Below are 18,727 nucleotides of genomic sequence, written 5' to 3' on the forward strand. Positions count from 1 at the left end.
ACAAGATGGTGACCCCCTGCGGCCAACTTTGAAATCATAAATTATTTGTTTGATTAGGCTTGTGGTGCAGTAAGTTCATGTTTAGTATACAAAATACAGCATTTCTAGCCTTATTCTATTTTAGACTTTACTTGTCCTTTAATACATAAGACATTCACCCTGTATAATGTTCTTGTGCATGTAACTAAAGCTGCTATTTTTGTTAAGCAAAAACGAAAGAAATTCACAAATTAAGTTATTTAGCTTCTTATTCGGCAGCTCTCCAGTTTGCAATTTCAGCAATCAAGTTGCTAGGGTCCCAATTGCCCTAGCAACCATGCATTGATTTGAATAAGAGACTGGAATATGAATAGGAGAGGCCTGAATAGAAAGAGGAGTAATAAATAGGGATGAGCAATTTTTATTTTTTTTGCAGTGTTTCGTTAGGGAAATGACGCCCATAGACTTCAATTTGAGAAAAAAAATTGCTGCACGTCAAAAAAAATGTGTCTACAATACACTGTAATGCATTTCGGCGATTTTTTGGCGAAGTGAAACGGGTTAAATTCGCCCATCCCTAGCAATAACAATAAATTTGTAGCCTTACAGAGCATTTGATTTTTTTTTTAGATGGGGGTCAGTGACCCCCATTTGGAAACTGGAAAGAATCACAAGAAGAAGGCAAACAATTCAAAAACTATAAAAAAAGAAAAGAAATGAAGACCAATTGAAAAGTTGCTTAGAATTAGCCATTCCATAATATACTACTCCTTTAAGCAGATCTTTTCCCGTATAAGAAAGTCCTTGAGTAGAATATTTGGAGAAATAAACAGCAGATTTAGCATTATGAGCCACATCCCAGTTAAATAATGGCACAATAAATCACAGGTAGCATTACATAGCCGTGTGTCTGCGCAGAAAGCCAATATATAACCTGTCTGGGATCCGAGCTGAAAAATTAGATTTATTGAGACTTTTTTTATTGATTGCTTGCAGTACTTGAACATTCCTTGGGCGGTTACAGCCGAATTCTGATGGAAGGGAGTTTTTTTTTTTTTCCTCTCTTTTTATATTAATGAAAAAGACTTGATACGATTGTGCATGTTCCTAATCCAGGTAATGCCCTTCTGCAGTCTCTACTTAATGTGAGCCGCTCCGAGCAATAAATTAGAATTGCAGAAAATGGCAACGTTTTAGTTGGCACTGGGACAGAGCAAAGAACTGGCAGTTAGTGAGGCAACATAAACCCATCACAAACGGGCATTTAACCCCTGAGGTGCCTCTTTAACCCGAGCTGCACTTGATAAAATATGGCTGCCAAAAAGCTTCGTACTCCTCTATAATGTTATTTATACTGGCGTTAATATCTAACTGGCCATTCACAGTGGCATCTCCCACAGTCACACAGCGAGTCCTTCTCACGGGCGCCCCACATACACAGGGTTACGCGGCAAAGCGGCTAGTAAATGCGTCAGAGGGATTGTGTGAGCCAGCGGGGCTCGTGGAAAGGTTGGGAAACAAAAGCATTTAATTATACAATGAAATTAAATAGGACGGCAAGTAAAGGCCAAAACTGAACTAATCTATTTTCTAATTAAGGAAAAGAAATGAGAAATGTCCAAAGTGATTTCAGTGTTTGAGTGGGAAATCGCATATTTGTTTCGCTAACAGCCCCCAGTTGCCTAATACTAGCCCTGGCACAGCAGCTTCCACAGGAACTATTGTGTGTGATCATAATCTGTACAGAGACATACAGTAAAGCTATCCCAGCATAGGTATTCCCCTGTACTGAGCACAATTCAGCAGGAACAGCCCCTAAGTTTGCTCATAGTCTGTACAGAGAGATCCCATAAAACTATGGCAGCATAGGTATTCCCTGTACTAAGCACAATTCAGCAGGAACAGTCCCCTAAGTTTGCTCATAGTCTGTACAGAGAGATCCCATAAAACTATAGCAGCATAGGTATTCCCCTGTACTAAGTACAATTCAGCAGGAACAGCCCCTAAATTGGCTCATAGTCTGTACAGAGAGATCCCATAAAACTATGGCAGCATACATAGGTATTCCCCTGTACTAAGCACAATTCAGCAGGAACAGTCCCCTAAGTTTGCTTATAGTCTGTACAGAGATCCCATAAATCTATGGCAGCATAGGTATTCCCTGTACTAAGCACAATTCAGCAGGGACAGTCCCCTAAGTTTGCTCATAGTCTGTACAGAGAGATCCCATAAAACTATGGCAGCATAGGTATTCCCCTGTACTAAGCACAATTCAGCAGGAACAGCCCCTAAATTGGCTCATAGTCTGTACAGAGAGATCCCATAAAACTATGGCAGCATAGGTATTCCCCTGTACTAAGCACAATTCAGCAGGAACAGTCCCCTAAGTTTGCTTATAGTCTGTACAGAGATCCCATAAATCTATGGCAGCATAGGTATTCCCCTGTACTAAGCACAATTCAGCAGGAACAGCCCCTAAATTGGCTCATAGTCTGTACAGAGAGATCCCATAAAACTATGGCAGCATAGGTATTCCCCTGTACTAAGCACAATTCAGCAGGAACAGCCCCTAAATTGGCTCATAGTCTGTACAGAGAGATCCCATAAAACTATGGCAGCATAGGTATTCCCTGTACTAAGCACAATTCAGCAGGAACAGTCCCCTAAGTTTGCTCATAGTCTGTACAGAAAGATCCCATAAAACTATGCCATGATAGTATCGTTATGGAACCTGTTATCCTGAATGCACTGGACTAGGGGTTTTCTGGATAAGGGGTCTGTCCCTAATTTGGATCTTCATACCTGAAGGCTGCTATAAAATCATTTAAACATTAAACAAGCCCAATAGGACTGTTTTGTCTCCAATATGGATTCATTAATCTTAGTTTGGATCAAGTACAAGATATTCTATTAATTTTACAGAGAAAAAAAGAAATGTTGCTGAAAAATTATGATTACTTGGAAAAAATACAGTCTATGGGAGATGGCCGTCCCATAATTAGGAGCTTTCTGGATAATGGGTTTCCAGATAATGCTTCCCATACCTGTAGCACACTGCCTATAAAAGCAGCAAAATACATAAAATGTACATACTGAATTATGCTTAGCACAGGGTAATGCATGTAAGAAAATCTTTATTAAAGAGCAACATTAACCATTTAGTATGTTACATATGGATAATTCCAGTTGGTCTTCATTTTTTATTTTGTTTCTTCCCTCTCATTCTACTTTTATGCATGCAAATTAACATAGTATCTGATGTGCCTTTGGGGGGGGGGGCAATGCTGCAACTTGGTTACTATAGTCATAAACGCCTAGCAACTAGTGAGACAATTTTCCAAGCCTGAAATTTGCAGTATAACTAGAAAATAATTAAATTAAAAGCCATCATGCTCCCAGAAGTTAAAGCAAATTGCCCCTTTAACAGGACAGCAGCAAAGAAGAGAGGAGAGAAGATCCAGCAGGAGCCGCGCAGTTCAATCAGTATTATGGGAGTGTGTGATGTCAGGAGTCAGGCAGCTAACTGGAAAATGTAAAACTCATTAGCACTGAGACTGCTCAGGTCTGTGATTTATTGCTCTGCGGGTCTGAAATGAGGGATCAAAGAGAAAGCAGTGATCGTCTTTAACTCATCTTACGCTAATTACTCCTCCTCCTTATAAAGTACCGGCCAGAGCCCCGGCCAATCATGATCAGCATCTCAGGCAGCCAAGTAAGGCGAAATACAACCAGTTCAGCAGAGATTTATATTTCTCATAGGACTTCTGTGTTATCAACGGCTCCACTGAACATAATAAACTGGGCGGGGCTTGTGACCCATCACTAAATATGGCCAAACACAGCAGCACTGATAACAATCCCACTGCGATAAAAACCAGGACTTTTCATAAACAGAAATGATACAGAATCCTACAGAAACCCTAATCAAGTCAAACTCATAACCTCTATTTTTAGGATCAGTGGCCTTTAAAAACCAACATAATAAATCCTGGAAATGCCTGTATAACACCTCAATAGAGTGGGGGCTATTCTAAGCACTTTTGCAATCTGCATTCATTATTTATTTATTTTTTAATTCCAAGATATTAAGGGATACATGTGCTGTTAATATGAATGAATTGTGTTACAACAGCGCCACCTGCTGGTCATTTTCCCACCAGTCTGACCAGCAAGTAGTCAAGGAAGTTGTCAGGAGAAAGAAAGAGGCTGCTCTGATGTTCTTCTGCTTAGGAAAACAATTAGAAACCTTTCTCACATCTTTCCTAAGCAGAAGAACATCAGCCTCTTTCTTTCTCCTGACAACTTCCTTGACTACTTGCTGGTCAGACTGGTGGGAAACTGACCAGCAGGTGGCGCTGTTGTAACAAAAATTCATTCATATTAACAGTACATTATTAAAAAATAAATAAATAATGAATGTAGATTGCAAAAGTGCTTAGAATAGCCCCCTCATCAATTTTATATTCACTTATTTTTAAGGTTTACTTATCCTTTAAAGGTCCCCATGGCAGCCCAGATAATGAACTTCAACAGTCCCTCTGTGAAATAGTGTCTAGTGCCAGTTTTTTGTTAAATTTTTCCCTCCAAATACAGGCCTTTAGGTTGGGGGCAGGCTGCGACCACTTAGGGGCGGGGCTATGAAATATAGGGGTGGAAGAATTGGTGGGCTGGTGGATAAAAGGAGATTGTAGCCAGATGATGGGCAGACTGGGCAGTAGTGATATGCGGTTGGGTTTTTTCTTTATCCGAACCAGACTCGCCCACACCCGCCTCCTCCCTCTATTTATAGGCCAGCAGTGCAGATGATGTCACAAAAGGGGCAGGGCAGGCACGTGCCTATAAAAACAGAAGCTGAAAGCCAGCAGTGTAAGGCCACGGAGTGGAGAGAGCATGCAGAAGAGCTGAACCTAAACCCGCCCACAAACCGATAAGGAAGTGCTGAGGTCAGCTAGAACCGGCCCCAACCTGTAGGTCCCGCGGGTGTCGGGGTGTCACTACTGGGCGGAGAAAAAGGGGGATCTGGGGTTAGAAGGCAAGACTGGCAGCAGAGAGGTGAAAAGAAGGGAGGAATTTAAAGGGCAAGACAAATTTACTGGCAACTAGCTGGTGATTTATCAGCTTGGATGGTCAAATACCACCATGGTGGCAACCCCAATAGCCAGCAACCAACAGTATAACTATTGCCCAATGAACTTTACTGACCTCATAAGTTCTTCAACTTTGTCATCCACATCCAGATCTTCCTCGGAGGCTTCGAAGCTGTACGACCTTGGGCCGATGCTATTTGCATGATACCGCGTTGGGGACAACTTGCCATTGGACGTGGCAACTCTCTCGCTGCTTTCCCTCCCGTTCTGATTGGTAGTGCAAGGTTGTGGGGAGGTGTCGCAGCTGTTGCTTGGGGAGGGAGACATCCCACCATGAAGGGTCTGGGTGGAAGCGGTGGCTGTAGAGGAAGAGGCTGGAACATTGTTGGTGCTGTAGGAACTAGCCCCGTAGGTGGACCTCCTGCCGAATTTATCACTGTGCTCTTGGTCGAGCCGCTCTAACGTTTCCAACGCGTGGAGAATCGCATTCTTGGTCATTCCCGTGCGCCGCAGCCGCTGTAAGAGGTCTATTTGCTCTATTGTAAATCGAGGTTCATCTGTGTAATGTGACATGGTTTCTGTCAGGCTGCAGATTAAAAGCAAAGTCATTATTATCCTTATAATAAACACTAAATGCCTCTCAATCACACAGCTCTGGGCTACAGGGGGCAATGCACTTAATGCTCTCCTGTACTCTGTGTTCCCCGCTTTCACTGACTAAGCTCTAATGTACTATATATATATATATATATATATATATATATATATATATATATATATATATATATATATATATATATATATATAAATAAATGTGATTAGCTGGCACTCTATTTACAAACGTAATGCCTGGGTACAAGAATCCACACAAAAATAGTCCTGAAATTTATATATAGGTCAGTTAGGGGGAGATTTGGGGTGAGTGCTTATTTGTGCCCTGCGTACCCCTGGAACTATAGCAGGGTGACTGTTACCCCAATGTTTCTATATATCTGTAACCTTGTTATGAGCTAAGGGGGCCCAGTCTGAAGGCCAGTTAGGGGGAGATTTGGGGTGAGTGTTTATTTGTGCCCTGGGTACCCCTGGAACTATAGCAGGGTGACTGTTACCCCAATGTTTCTATATATCTGTAACCTTGTTATGAGCTAAGGGGGCCCAGACTGAAGGTCAGTTAGGGGGAGATTAGGGGTGAGTGCTTATTTGTACCCTGGGTACCCCTGGAACTATAGCAGAGTGACACCCCAATGTTTCTATATATCTGTAACCTTGTTATGAGCTAAGGGGGCCCAGTCTGAAGGCCAGTTAGGGGGAGATTTGGGGTGAGTGTTTATTTGTGCCCTGGATACCCCTGGAACTATAGCAGGGTGACACCCCAATGTTTCTATATATCTGTAACCTTGTTATGAGCTAAGGGGGCCCAGACTGAAGGTCAGTTAGGGTGAGATTTGGGGTGAGTGTTTATTTGTGCCCTGGGTACCCCTGGAACTATAGCAGGGTGACTGTTACCCCAATGTTTCTATATATCTGTAACCTTGTTATGGGGGGCCCGGCCCGAGGGCCAATTACGGGGAGATTTGGGGTGAGTGCTTATTTGTACCCTGGGTATTACCTTAACAACCAAGGAGAAGTTTTGAAATCAAAATAAAAGATGAATAGGACCTGAAAAGAAAACAATAAGCAATCAAAAAAAAAAAAACAACAATAAAGGGGAACTGGCACAGTCAACCTGTGACCCAGCCAATAAACCAGTAATTTCAGTTGCAGGCTGCATGATAGAGGCAGAAAAGGAAGTATAATAAATAAAAATAAAAAAATACAAAAACTAGCATCTGAAATGTTGCTTAGAATAGGTCTATTTAGAACATAAATGTAAAAATTAACATAAATGTGAATGTCACCTTAAAACCATTCATAATATTTAATTCTTGTATATTGAAAAGTATTTTGTTTGCATAAAAGAGAATAGTCTGGATTACACAAATGATGTCAGAGAGTGATGTCATTATTCATTTATGAGTCGCAGCACCATACGTTCAATCCCCACCCAGGGTACCTGACCTGCAGCAGGACTCTAGTATCCTATAATATTTGGAGGGCTGTAAATGTGGGGAGCAAATTTAAAGGCCAAGTCTGGTGGCATAATCCCGAAAATAGCAAGGATGGTTTATATGCTGACTAACCCCTTCCTTCTCACTTACCTCTTCTCAGGTGCCGTGTCCCAGCCCCTGGGTAAAGACTAGTAGAGTCGGGTTAAATATAATAGGAAACGTGGCCAGTTGTCATAAAGGAGATGAATGGTGGGGGGGGGGGTCTGTGTTAGAGACAATTTATGGGTGGGCTAAAAGCAATGTAAGGAGAACGGGAGTTGATATGAGATAAACGGATGACACCGACACTTCAGAAAATGAACATGTTGCCTAAATCCAATTAACTGGTTAACTATTTATCTTGGGTGTCTGTCAGGAGATGCCAATCTGGGTGAGGTACGTGTGAGATTTATGCTTTTCAATTAATCCCAGCCCCAAGGACATATGTTCCTCTCGTTGCTGCATGTGCTTTACAGCAGGGCTTCCCATAGCAGGGCTGGGGCACAACAGAGAGGTTGGGGGGGGAGCATCTTGATCTCCTAAACACTCCTTGAAGGCAAGCCTGAAGGTTAATTGGGGTGAGAAATGGGGTGAACGAGTCCTTGGATATCCGTAGCGTTTTGACTGAACAGCAAATGTTTTCATTTCGTTTAGCCGTAACCTTGTTATGAGCCGACAGCACCCGGATCAACTGCTGGTTCACAAAGAGAGGCATCAAACAATGCCATGGAATTACTGCCATCCCAACCTGATAGCAAACCTGCTTTATTTATACCGGAAATTCATATTTATCTTTATGATAAAATCCATGAGCCTATAGGACCTTAAAGGGGTTATTTTCCTTTAAATTAACTGTTAGTATGATGTAGGGATGTACCGAATCCACTATTTTGGATTCGGCCGAACCCCTAAATACCGAACCGACTCTGAACCCTAATTTGAATATGCAAATTAGGGGTGGGAAGGGGAAACCATGTTTTTACTTCCTTGTTTTGTGACAAAAAGTCACGCGATTTCACTCTCCGCCGCTAATTTGCATATGCAAATTAGGATTCGGTTCGGCTGGACAGAAGGATTCGGCCGAATCCTGCTGAAAAAGGCAGAATCCCGAACCGAATCCTGGATTCGGTGCATCCCTAGTATGATGTAGTGAGGGACAGTCGGAGACAACTTGCAGTTGGGTTTAATTTTTTATTATTTGTGGTTTTTCAGTTATTTCACTTTTTAGTCAGCAGCTCTCCAGTTTGCAATTTCAGCAATTCGGTTGCCAGGCATTGATTTGAATAAGAGACTGGAATATAGAAAGCAGCCTGAATAGAAAGATGGGTAATAAAAATTAAACGATAAATGTGTAGGCTAAGAGCTTTAGCACACGGGCACATTCAGGGGAGACTTAGTCGCCTGGTTGACTAATCGGCAATGCACTTGCGGCACTTCGATTTCCGAAGTTGCCTCACGAGGAAACTTAGGGTGACTTCAGAAATCGAAGCGCTGTGTGTGCATTGCCGCAATCGATTTTTCATTTTAGCTGGGGGAAGGCAGTTCGGGGAGATTGTCGTCCGAAGAAAAGGCGATTAGTCGCCAGTAGACTAAATCTCCCCGAATCTGCCCGTTTGCTAAAGCCCTTACAGAGCATGTGTTTTAGATGGGGGTCAGTGACCCCCACCTGAAAGTTGGAGAAAGTCAGAAGAAGGAATAAAGAAAAAATAAAGATTGAACGTCATTCTATAACAAACTAAACGTTAACTTAAAGGTGAAGCACCTGTATCCCTTTAATAACATTTGAAGGGTTAAAGATGTCTCAGACATAAATATACATATAACTGAAAGGTTATCAACAACTCAGCTTGTAGGTATCTGTGCAGTAGAGAAGAATTTCCTGCATTTTTTTTTTTAAAAAAAAGGTTTTTATTTTGCATTTTTAAAAGGTTTTTTGTTTTTTTTTGCATTTTTAAAACAAGACAAACGGAAACAAAAATGAAGCAAACAAACAAGCTTGACACTTACGTGACTACGGTTTACAATTATTTTGTATGTTTAGCGACAGTTTTAAAAAGTAGAGGAGCATGTAACATATATACAGGTTATCAGCGTATGCTTTGGGCAAACCGGCGCAAACCTAGAGCTCCCATATTTTCTCAAACTTCCCGGGTGTTCCCCTAGCATTGTACCTCAGTTTGATTAGAGGCAAAGTACCATTTATTAAAGGGGTGGTTCACCTTTAAGTTAACTTTTAGCATGTTTAGACTGTCTTATTCTAAGCAACCTTTCAATTGGCCTTTATTTTTAATAGTTTTTGAATTATTTGCCTTTTACTTCTGACTCTTTCCAGCTTTCAAATGGGGGTCACTGACCCCATCTTAAAAACAAATGCCCTGTAAGGTTACAGATGTATTGTAATTGCTGCTTTTTTATTACTCATTTTTCTATTCTGGCCTCTCATTCATATTCCAGTCTCTTATTCAAATCAGTGCATGGTTTCTAGGGGAATTTGGACCCTAGCAACTAGACTGCTGAAATTTCAAACTGGAGAGCTGCTGATTAAAAAGCTAAATACCGTATATACTCGAGTATAAGCCGAGTTTTTCAGCCCCCAAAATATGCTGAAAAACTCTACCTCGGCTTATACTTGGGTCAAGTGCAAAAGACCAAGAATGGTCGCCGGCATCCAAAAACGAGACGCCAGCACCTCCAATGGGAGCAGAAACCCTCAATTTTTTGATTGAAACTTACCAGAAGCTGCTGCATTTCTCAACCTAGGCTTATACTTGAGTCAATAAGCTTTCCCAGTTTTTGGAGGTAAAATTAGGTACCGGTTTATACTCTGGACAGCTTATACTCGAGTATATACGGTAACTCAAAAACCATGAATAACAAAAAATGAAAACCAATTGCAAAATCAGAATATCACTCTCTACATCAGTGGTCCCCAACCAGTAGCTCGTGAGCAACATGTTGCTCTCCAACCTGTTGGATGTTGCTCCCAGTGGCCTCAATGCAGGAGCTTATTTTTGAATTCCAGGCTTGGAGTCAAGTTTTGGTTGTATAAAAACCAGGTGCACTGCCAAACAGAGCTTCAATGTAGGTTGATAATCCACATAGGGGCTACTAAATAGCCAATCACAGCACTTATTTGGCACCCCATGAACATTTTTCATGTTTGTGTTGCTCCCCAACTCCTTTTTCTTCTGAATGTTGCTCAACGGGTTCAAAAGTTTGGGGATCCCTGCTCTACATCATACTAACAGTTCATTTAAAGGTGAACAACCCCTTTCAGTCGATCAATTGCTGAAGTGTAGGGGGGTTGGGATTCATCCATTTCAATATTACAAATTTTTTTGCGTAGAACAAAATGCCTCATCTTTAATACAGGTATGGGATCAGTTTTCCAGAAACCCGTTATCCAGAAAGCTCTGAATTACTGAAAGGTCGTCTCCGATAGACTCCATTATAATCAATTAATCCAAATTTTTTTAAATGATTTTTTTCTCTTTAATAATACAACAGTAACTTGTACTGGATCCCAACTAAGATATAATTAATCATTATTGGAGGCAAAACCAGCCTATTGGGTTTATTTAATGTTTAGATGATTTTGTAGTAAACTAAAATGAAGATTCAAATTACAGAAAGATGTTATCAGGAAAACTCCAGGTCCCAAGCATTCTGGATAACAGGTCCCATACCTGTACCTAATAAGCAGGTCTCAGGGGACTCCAGGAAAGGATAGGAATATGTTATCAGATGACTTCTGCACAGTATGCTGCTACTCTTGGGCAATTCCATAACAAGTGGAGGAATCCGGCTTCTCCGCTACTGCATTTCACACATGTGGCTCCCTCTGATCTACCCATAGCTTTGAGCCTCACAGGGGTAATATAAATTTGATCGATCATTTTAAATTGGACGGTTTTGGAAATTCCTGCATTTAGCAAACAGACAAACAAATGCACAGTATAGGGAAATGTGAGTAAATAGGCAGCAAGATGTCCGTACCTCACAGCACTGCTGTCTGCTGCAGGACGCATATCACTTGTTTGAGAGGCCACAGGCTGCGGGTCACCATGCCGGGGAACCTTGGGTTCTTGTCCTGGGTGGGATATATCAGTAACGGGTTCCTCCCTATCTGCCTTTATGCTCAGTGAGATCTAGAGGGAGAGAACAGATTGGAGAGATGAAGAAGAAGGAAGTTACAAAGTAAATTTCAGTACAAAACATGAATATTAATACTTAGGTTCAGTGTTGCCCATGGCACGGGAACTTAGTCCACCCCTTCTCCCAGTGACTGCCAGTGCTCTAGACACAAGTCCATGAGAAAATACATGGTCCATATTAGTCCAAAGATACAGTCCTGTTTCCACTTGCCAGCAGTACCATGTTCTGCTGAATGGGGACTAGATGCTCTATGGAACGCTTCTAATAAACACCAACTGCTCAGCAGAAGGTGAGCAAACTTAGGGGCTGTTCCTGCTGAATTGTGCTTAGTACAGGGGATACCTATGCTGCCATAGTTTTATGGGATCTCTCTGTACAGACTATGAGCAAACTTAGGGGACTGTTCCTGCTGAATTGTGCTTAGTACAGGGAATACCTATGCTGCCATAGTTTTATGGGATCTCTCTGTACAGACTGTGAGCAAACTTAGGGGACTGTTCCTGCTGAATTGTGCTTAGTACAGGGAATACCTATGCTGCCATAGTTTTATGGGATCTCTCTGTACAGACTATGAGCAAACTTAGGGGACTGTTCCTGCTGAATTGTGCTTAGTACAGGGGAATACCTATGCTGCCATAGTTTTATGGGATCTCTCTGTACAGACTATGAGCAAACTTAGGGACTGTTCCTGCTGAATTGTGCTTAGTACAGGGAATACCTATGCTGCCATAGTTTTATGGGATCTCTCTGTACAGACTATGAGCAAACTTAAACTGGCCATACATGGAGCTAATTTGGCGAGGCCACCAAACCAGTAGATCTTTCCCAATATGGACAAACCGATGCAGTCTTCCATCTGATGGGATTTTTAAGCCCAACAGATCGTCATTTGGCTGACTTCCGGCCACATATGAATCAGGGAAGCCCATAGGAGGGCCTTATACACTGGGCAATAAGCTGTGACTTATAGCTTATACCTGCTTGTATAGGGGCCTTTAGATGTACTTTAACTGGGAATGATTACACATTGAGCTTAAAACTCACATGTCAGTAGAGTGTGTAAAACAGCAGTTGACAGATTTAGGGCAGAGATTTGGGGAGATTTAGTCGCCCAGCGATAAATCGCCTCTTCTTCTGGGCCGAACTGCCTCCCGCCAGCTAGAATCTAATTCGCCGGAGGAATAGCACTCGGAGTGCTTTCTTTTCCAAAGTCGCCCAAAGTTTCCTCGTGAGGCAACTTCGGAAAACAAAGAGCACCGATTGCCATCCTGCCGGCGAATTAAATTCTAGCCGGCAGGAGGCAGTTTGGGGAGATAAGTGGCCCCAAAGAAGAGGAGATTTGTCACTGGGCAACTAATCTCCCCAAATCTGAGCGTGTGTCTCTGCCCCAACACACCCAGCCATAGAGGCAGATTTTACCTGTATGAACAGCTCATTTCAAATGCTGAATGTATAATAAAAATTGGTTTGGAATTATATTTTCTTTCATGAGGCAGTAAAATAAAATGTTATATTCAGGTTTACATGCCCTTTAAATATAGACTCCTAGTCGGGCACCAGTGCAGGTATGTACACGTCAGTTGATAATAAAGGGAAGGCACATGCTGGGAGTTTGGAGGAGGGGGGGAGATATTTGGAATAAAAATCAGACAGACTTGGCTAAAAACGCTGTATCTCAGAGAAATGAGACAAAGGCAGAAGAATCTCATAGGCATGAAGATTGATGTCAATAGGGCTGTGAGATAGCAGATAATTGAAAAGCAAAGCAGCGGGGCCCATAGAGAGACAGGAGGAGGGGAGACATTTGGGAAACATTACATTCCTATTCCTGCCTGTCCCACTATCACCCCAGTTCAACCAATCAATGACGGGGCAAATACGACACTTACTCTGCCCATAACAAAGGCATCAGCATATGTGCCCCCGAGCATCATGGGACATCACTCATCCAGTTATATCATGTGACCTACATGCACAGCATGATGGGTAAGTGGGTGGGCTCTTGGGACACGAGTACATATGTACCTGCAACTACAGGGCAGAGAGGCCTTATTATTATCACTTCCATCTGCAGCAGCACTGGGGGTTCTGACTGTAAAAAAAATTCTGTGTGACAAAACTATTAATAGATAATTGATAGAGGCAATTATTTCTCCTATCACATGTTTGGGGGCCAAATTATATCAAGCTGATGATAGTCACCAAAGAAGTAGCACCAAGATCTATTTTATCTTCTATCCTGTACATGAGAGTTCCCCCTCCTCTCCCTAATGCCTAACCCCCGGCACCTCTTCCACTTCAAACACCTTTTTATTCTCTGCAACTTCTTGCCACTTACAAATACAGCAAATCAGAAAGCTTCAAACAAAAACCCAGCAGTGTCAGCCATGATACCCCTCGAGTCTCATTCAGACTTATCTTTGTGCTATTCTGACCCTCGCCCAACTGCTGTAATAATGAGACCCCCTTAGCTCATAACAAGGTTACAGATATATAGAAACATTGGGGTAACAGTCACCCTGCTATAGTTCCAGGGGTACCCAGGGCACAAATAAGCACTCACCCCAAATCTCCCCCTAACTGACCTTCAGACTGGGCCCCCTTAGCTCATAACAAGGTTAAAGATATATAGAAACATTGGGGTAACAGTCACCCTGCTATAGTTCCAGGGGTACCCAGGGTACAAATAAGCACTCACCCCAAATCTCCCCCTAACTGACCTTCAGACTGGGCCCCCTTAGCTCATAACAAGGTTACAGATATATAGAAACATTGGGGTAAAAGTCCCCCTGCTATAGTTCCAGGGGTACCCAGTGTAAAAATAAGCACTCACCCTAAATTTCCCCCTAACTGGCCTTCAGACTGGGCCCCCTTAGCTCATAACAAGGTTACAGATATATAGAAACCTTGGGGTAAAAGTCCCCCTGCTATAGTTCCAGGGGTACCCAGTGTAAAAATAAGCACTCACCCCAAATCTCCCCCTAACTGGCCTTCAGACTGGGCCCCCTTAGCTCATAACAAGGTTACAGATATATAGAAACATTGGGGTAACAGTCATCCTGCTATAGTTCCAGGGTACAAATAAACACTCACCCCAAATCTCCCCCTAACTGACCTTCAGACTGGGCCCCCTTAGCTTATAACAAGGTTACAGATATATAGAAACATTGGGGTGTCACCCTGCTATAGTTCCAGGGGTACCCAGGGTACAAATAAACACTCACCCCAAATCTCCCCCTAACTGGCCTTCAGACTGGGCCCCCTTAGCTCATAACAAGGTTACAGATATATAGAAACCTTGGGGTAAAAGTCCCCCTGCTATAGTTCCAGGGGTACCCAGTGTAAAAATAAGCACTCACCCTAAATTTCCCCCTAACTGGCCTTCAGGCTGGGCCCCCTTAGCTCATAACAAGGTTACAGATATATAGAAACCTTGGGGTGTCACCCTGCTATAGTTCCAGGGGTACCCAGGGTACAAATAAGCACTCACCCTAAATTTCCCCCTAACTGACCATCAGGCTGTGCCCCCTTAGCTCATAACAAGGTTACAGATTCACTTTGTGCACAAATTGGTCTTTATTATTATTATATTATCTGGCTTTTACTTCTGACTATTTCCAACGTTCAAATTGGAGTCACTGTCTCCATCTAAAAAACAAATGCTCTGTAAGGCTACAAATTTAAAGTGATTGCTGATTGTTATTACTCATCTCCCTCTTTTATTCATAGTCTCTTATTCAAATCAATGCGTGTTGCTAGGGTAATAAGTAAGGACCAAAGCAACCATATGGCTGAAACAACATCTACAAATAATAAAAAAAGAAAACAAACTGCAAATTGTCTCAAAATATCACTCTCTACATCATACTAAAAGGTGAATTAAAGGAACAACCCCTTTAATGACCATCACAAGCCATAAATACGACAGATATTTTGACCAGACATACACTCATTTCAATAACAACTGCATTTACAAAATTGCTCCAAAATAAACATTTTAAAAGAACATATATTGGAAGAATGCTTAGAAATACACTTTTTTTAAGGAGAAAAAAAAGCTTTTGGCAAAGTTCCCCTTTTAAGTTCCAATTGCCAATTGTTGTGCTCAGGGAGGAGCATAAAATAAAGTAATGAGTAGTATTCCGCTGGTACTAAAGAGTATAAATACCATTTGGTAAATAATTTTTGATTTGGTGTGCCTTTGTGCTTGTGGAGATACTCTTTTGGTAAATTCCGGCTTAGGTATCATTGCACTGTTGCCAAATGTAATATTTTAATTTTGGAGGAACATAAAATACCCATTAGATTAGACACCAGCTGAGCCGCCCCTCTCACATGAATAAAAAGCAAATAATACTCTTCCAGCCCAAAGCAAGGGATTATAGTAAGTGTGAGTGTAATAAAGTGAGCAAATATTCCCCATGTCAATCTCTTATTATGTAAATACAGTCCCAGGAGAGACATGGTAAATCCAGAGACTACACTTCTACGCTGTTTAACTTGTACTGGCCAATTAATTCATCCACAAATAAACCCCATTACCTGTACTTCATTATTGCCCTTAATTAACCTAAAACCCATCAGCTCAATCAACACTTACCGTTAGTAAAAGTTGTCCCTGTAAATGCAGTTGCTATTGAAAGCAGTGTCTTTCTGTCCTATTATCCGGAATGCTTTGGACCTCGGGATTTCCTGGATAAGGGATCTTTCCATAATTTGGATCTCTGTACATTAAGTCTGCTTCAAATTAATTTAAACATTAAATAAAGCCAATAGGCTGGTTTTGCTTCCAATAAGGATTAATTATATCTTAGTTGGGATTAAGCACAAGATACTGTTTTATTATTACAGAGAAAAAGGAAACCCATTTTAAAAAATTAAATTAATTAAAATGGAGTCCCGTAATTCAGGGCATTCTGGATAAAGGGTTTCTAGATAACAGGTCCCATACCTGTAGCAGTGGGCAGCCTTGCTTGCTTCCACCTAGATCTGTTACAATATTTAGAAAGGGAAAGAATAGAATAGGAAATGAACAGACATATGCTGACTTCAATAGCAATGGTATTTATAAATAACCTTCGTCTTTACGTTAACTTTTAGTATGTTATAGAATGGCTAATACGCAGCAACTTTTCAATTGGTCATCATTTTTTTTTTTTTTTTCTTCTTCTTCCGACTCTTCTTCCAACTCTTTGCAGCTTTCAAGTCTAAAATACAAATCCTCTGTAAGGCTAGAAATGTATTTTCTTGCTACTTTATATTACCTTTACTATTAACTATTAGTATGTTGTCGAATGGCTGAAACCAAGCAACTTTTCAATTGGCCTTCCTTTTCTATAGATTTTGAATTATTTGCCAGTCCTCTTCCGACTCTTTCCAGCTTTCAAATGACCCCATCTAAAATAAAAATGCTCTGTAAGGCTACAAATGTATTGTTTTTGCTACTTGTTATCACTCCTCTTTCTATTCAGTCCCTCTCCTATTCCATCTCTTATTGAAATCAATGCATGGTTGCTAGGGGAATTTGGATCCTAGAAACCAGACTGCTGAAATTGAAACTGGAGAGATGCTGCTGAATAAAAAGCTAAATAACTCAAAAAACACAAATACTAAAACATGAAAACCAATTGCAAATTGTCTCAGAATATCCCTCTATACATCATACAGGTATGAGACCTGTTATCCAGAATGCTCGGGGCCTGGGGTTTTCTGGATAACGTATCCTTCTATAATTTGGATCTTTGTGCCTTAAAGGGGCTGTTCACCTTTGAGTTAACTTTTAGTATGATGTAGGGAGTGATATTCTGAGACAATTTGCAACTGGTTTTCATTTTTTATTATTTGTGGTTTTTAAGTTATTCAACTTTTTATTCAGCAGCTCTCCAGCTTGCAGCAATTTGGTTGCTAGGGTCCATTTTACCCCAGCAACCATGCATTGATCTGAATGAGAATATGGAATATTAACAGGAGTTAGTTGGAACAGAAAGATGAGTAATAAAAAGTAGCAATAACAATAAATGTGTAGCCTTACAGAGCATTTATTTTTTAGACGGGGTCAGTGACGCCATTTTGAAAGTTAGAAAGAATCAGGAGAAGGCAAATAATTCATAAACTATAAAAAAAAAAAATAATAATGAAGACCAATTTAAAAGTTGCTTAGAATTGGCCATTCTATAACATACTAAAAGTTAACCTGAAGTTGAACCACCCCTTTAAGTCTACTAGAAAATCATATAAACATTAAATAAACCCAATAGGCTGGTTTTGCTTCCAATAAGGATTAATTATATCTTAGTTGGGATCAAGTACAAGCGACTGTTTTATCATCACACAGAAAAAGGAAACCGTTTATAAAAATTTGGATTCTATGGGAGAAGGCCGTTCCGTTATTCTGAGTTTTTTGGATAACGGGTTTCCATATAACGGATTGCATACCTGTACTAAAAATTACCTGAAAGCTGAACAACCCCTTTAAAGACATTGACAATATCTAACGCATGAATACTGGAAATCTGCTTAGACTGGAGACGGTCTTTCATCGGGAAAAGTTTTATGATTTGGGTTCGTAAAGTTATCCAAGTAAAAGTCAGTAAAAAGGTGCAAGTACAGGACATTCTATCAGTTGATTAGTAACAGGGTGCTGCACCTTTATATATAGCAGGTATCACGTCATCAGCAAATGTGCAAAGTAGGGAAATTTTCAAGTCGATATCTGCAGTTTCTGGATCTCTCCCAAAATATATGAGAACATAAGAGGAAGTACGAGGACGCCTAATTTTTGCATTATTCACAAATATTGCCATTTCCATAATTACGGGACACTTTGCAGAAGAATTCGCTTGCCCTGGCCCCTGCCAATCCATCGGAGAGATAATACGTCCTGGGGGTTACAGATTATCAGGGCTAATTTGAAAAAGAGACATTTATTCAGCAAAGCCCAATGCATATGAAATATCACTATTCCCAAAGAAGTGACCCCGGCGTTACAGGAGGATAATGCGCTCATTATGCTGCATAAGTACATGACAAATCAATAGTAAATTTACACCTATTAAGCACCATAAGGTTAGCCGTGTTACAGAATGAATAGATTTGTGTCTATTCTCATGAATCTTTATGGGGTGTCATTAGTCCTGGCTCCTTCCTGTTAATACACTATACACTCCCTCCAACTAAACTGCACTCTGGGCACACGCTGTTAGAGCACAATTCCCTGTAAAGGGATACTGTCATGGGAAAAACTGATTTACATCAGTTAATAGTGCTGCTCCAACAGACTTCTGAACTGAAATCCGTTTTTTTACATTTAATTTTGAAAGCTGACATAGGGCTAGGCATACTGTCGGTTTCCCAGCTGCCCCCAGTCGTGTGTTCTGATAAACTTCAGTCACTCTTTACTGCTGTACTGCAAGTTGGAGT

The 18,727-nt window shown here is 41.1% G+C and overlaps 1 protein-coding gene across 2 annotated transcripts in view; it reads right to left on the reverse strand.

The window, feature by feature from the left end:
- hmbox1.L (homeobox containing 1 L homeolog) overlaps positions 1-18,727 on the reverse strand; it is a gene marked incomplete at its 5' end in the record, with an annotated part of 52,143 nt that overhangs the window by 18,796 nt on the left and 14,620 nt on the right. The window contains 3 exon segments of one of the 2 annotated variants that reach the window (NM_001093630.1): positions 5,182-5,652; positions 6,676-6,725; positions 11,150-11,301. In NM_001093630.1, coding sequence (NP_001087099.1) covers positions 5,182-5,639 — 458 coding nt within the window. 2 annotated transcript variants of the gene reach the window in all.

This window comes from Xenopus laevis, chromosome 5L, assembly GCF_017654675.1.
Source record: "Xenopus laevis strain J_2021 chromosome 5L, Xenopus_laevis_v10.1, whole genome shotgun sequence".
In the NCBI taxonomy this organism is placed as follows: Eukaryota; Metazoa; Chordata; class Amphibia; order Anura; family Pipidae; genus Xenopus; species Xenopus laevis.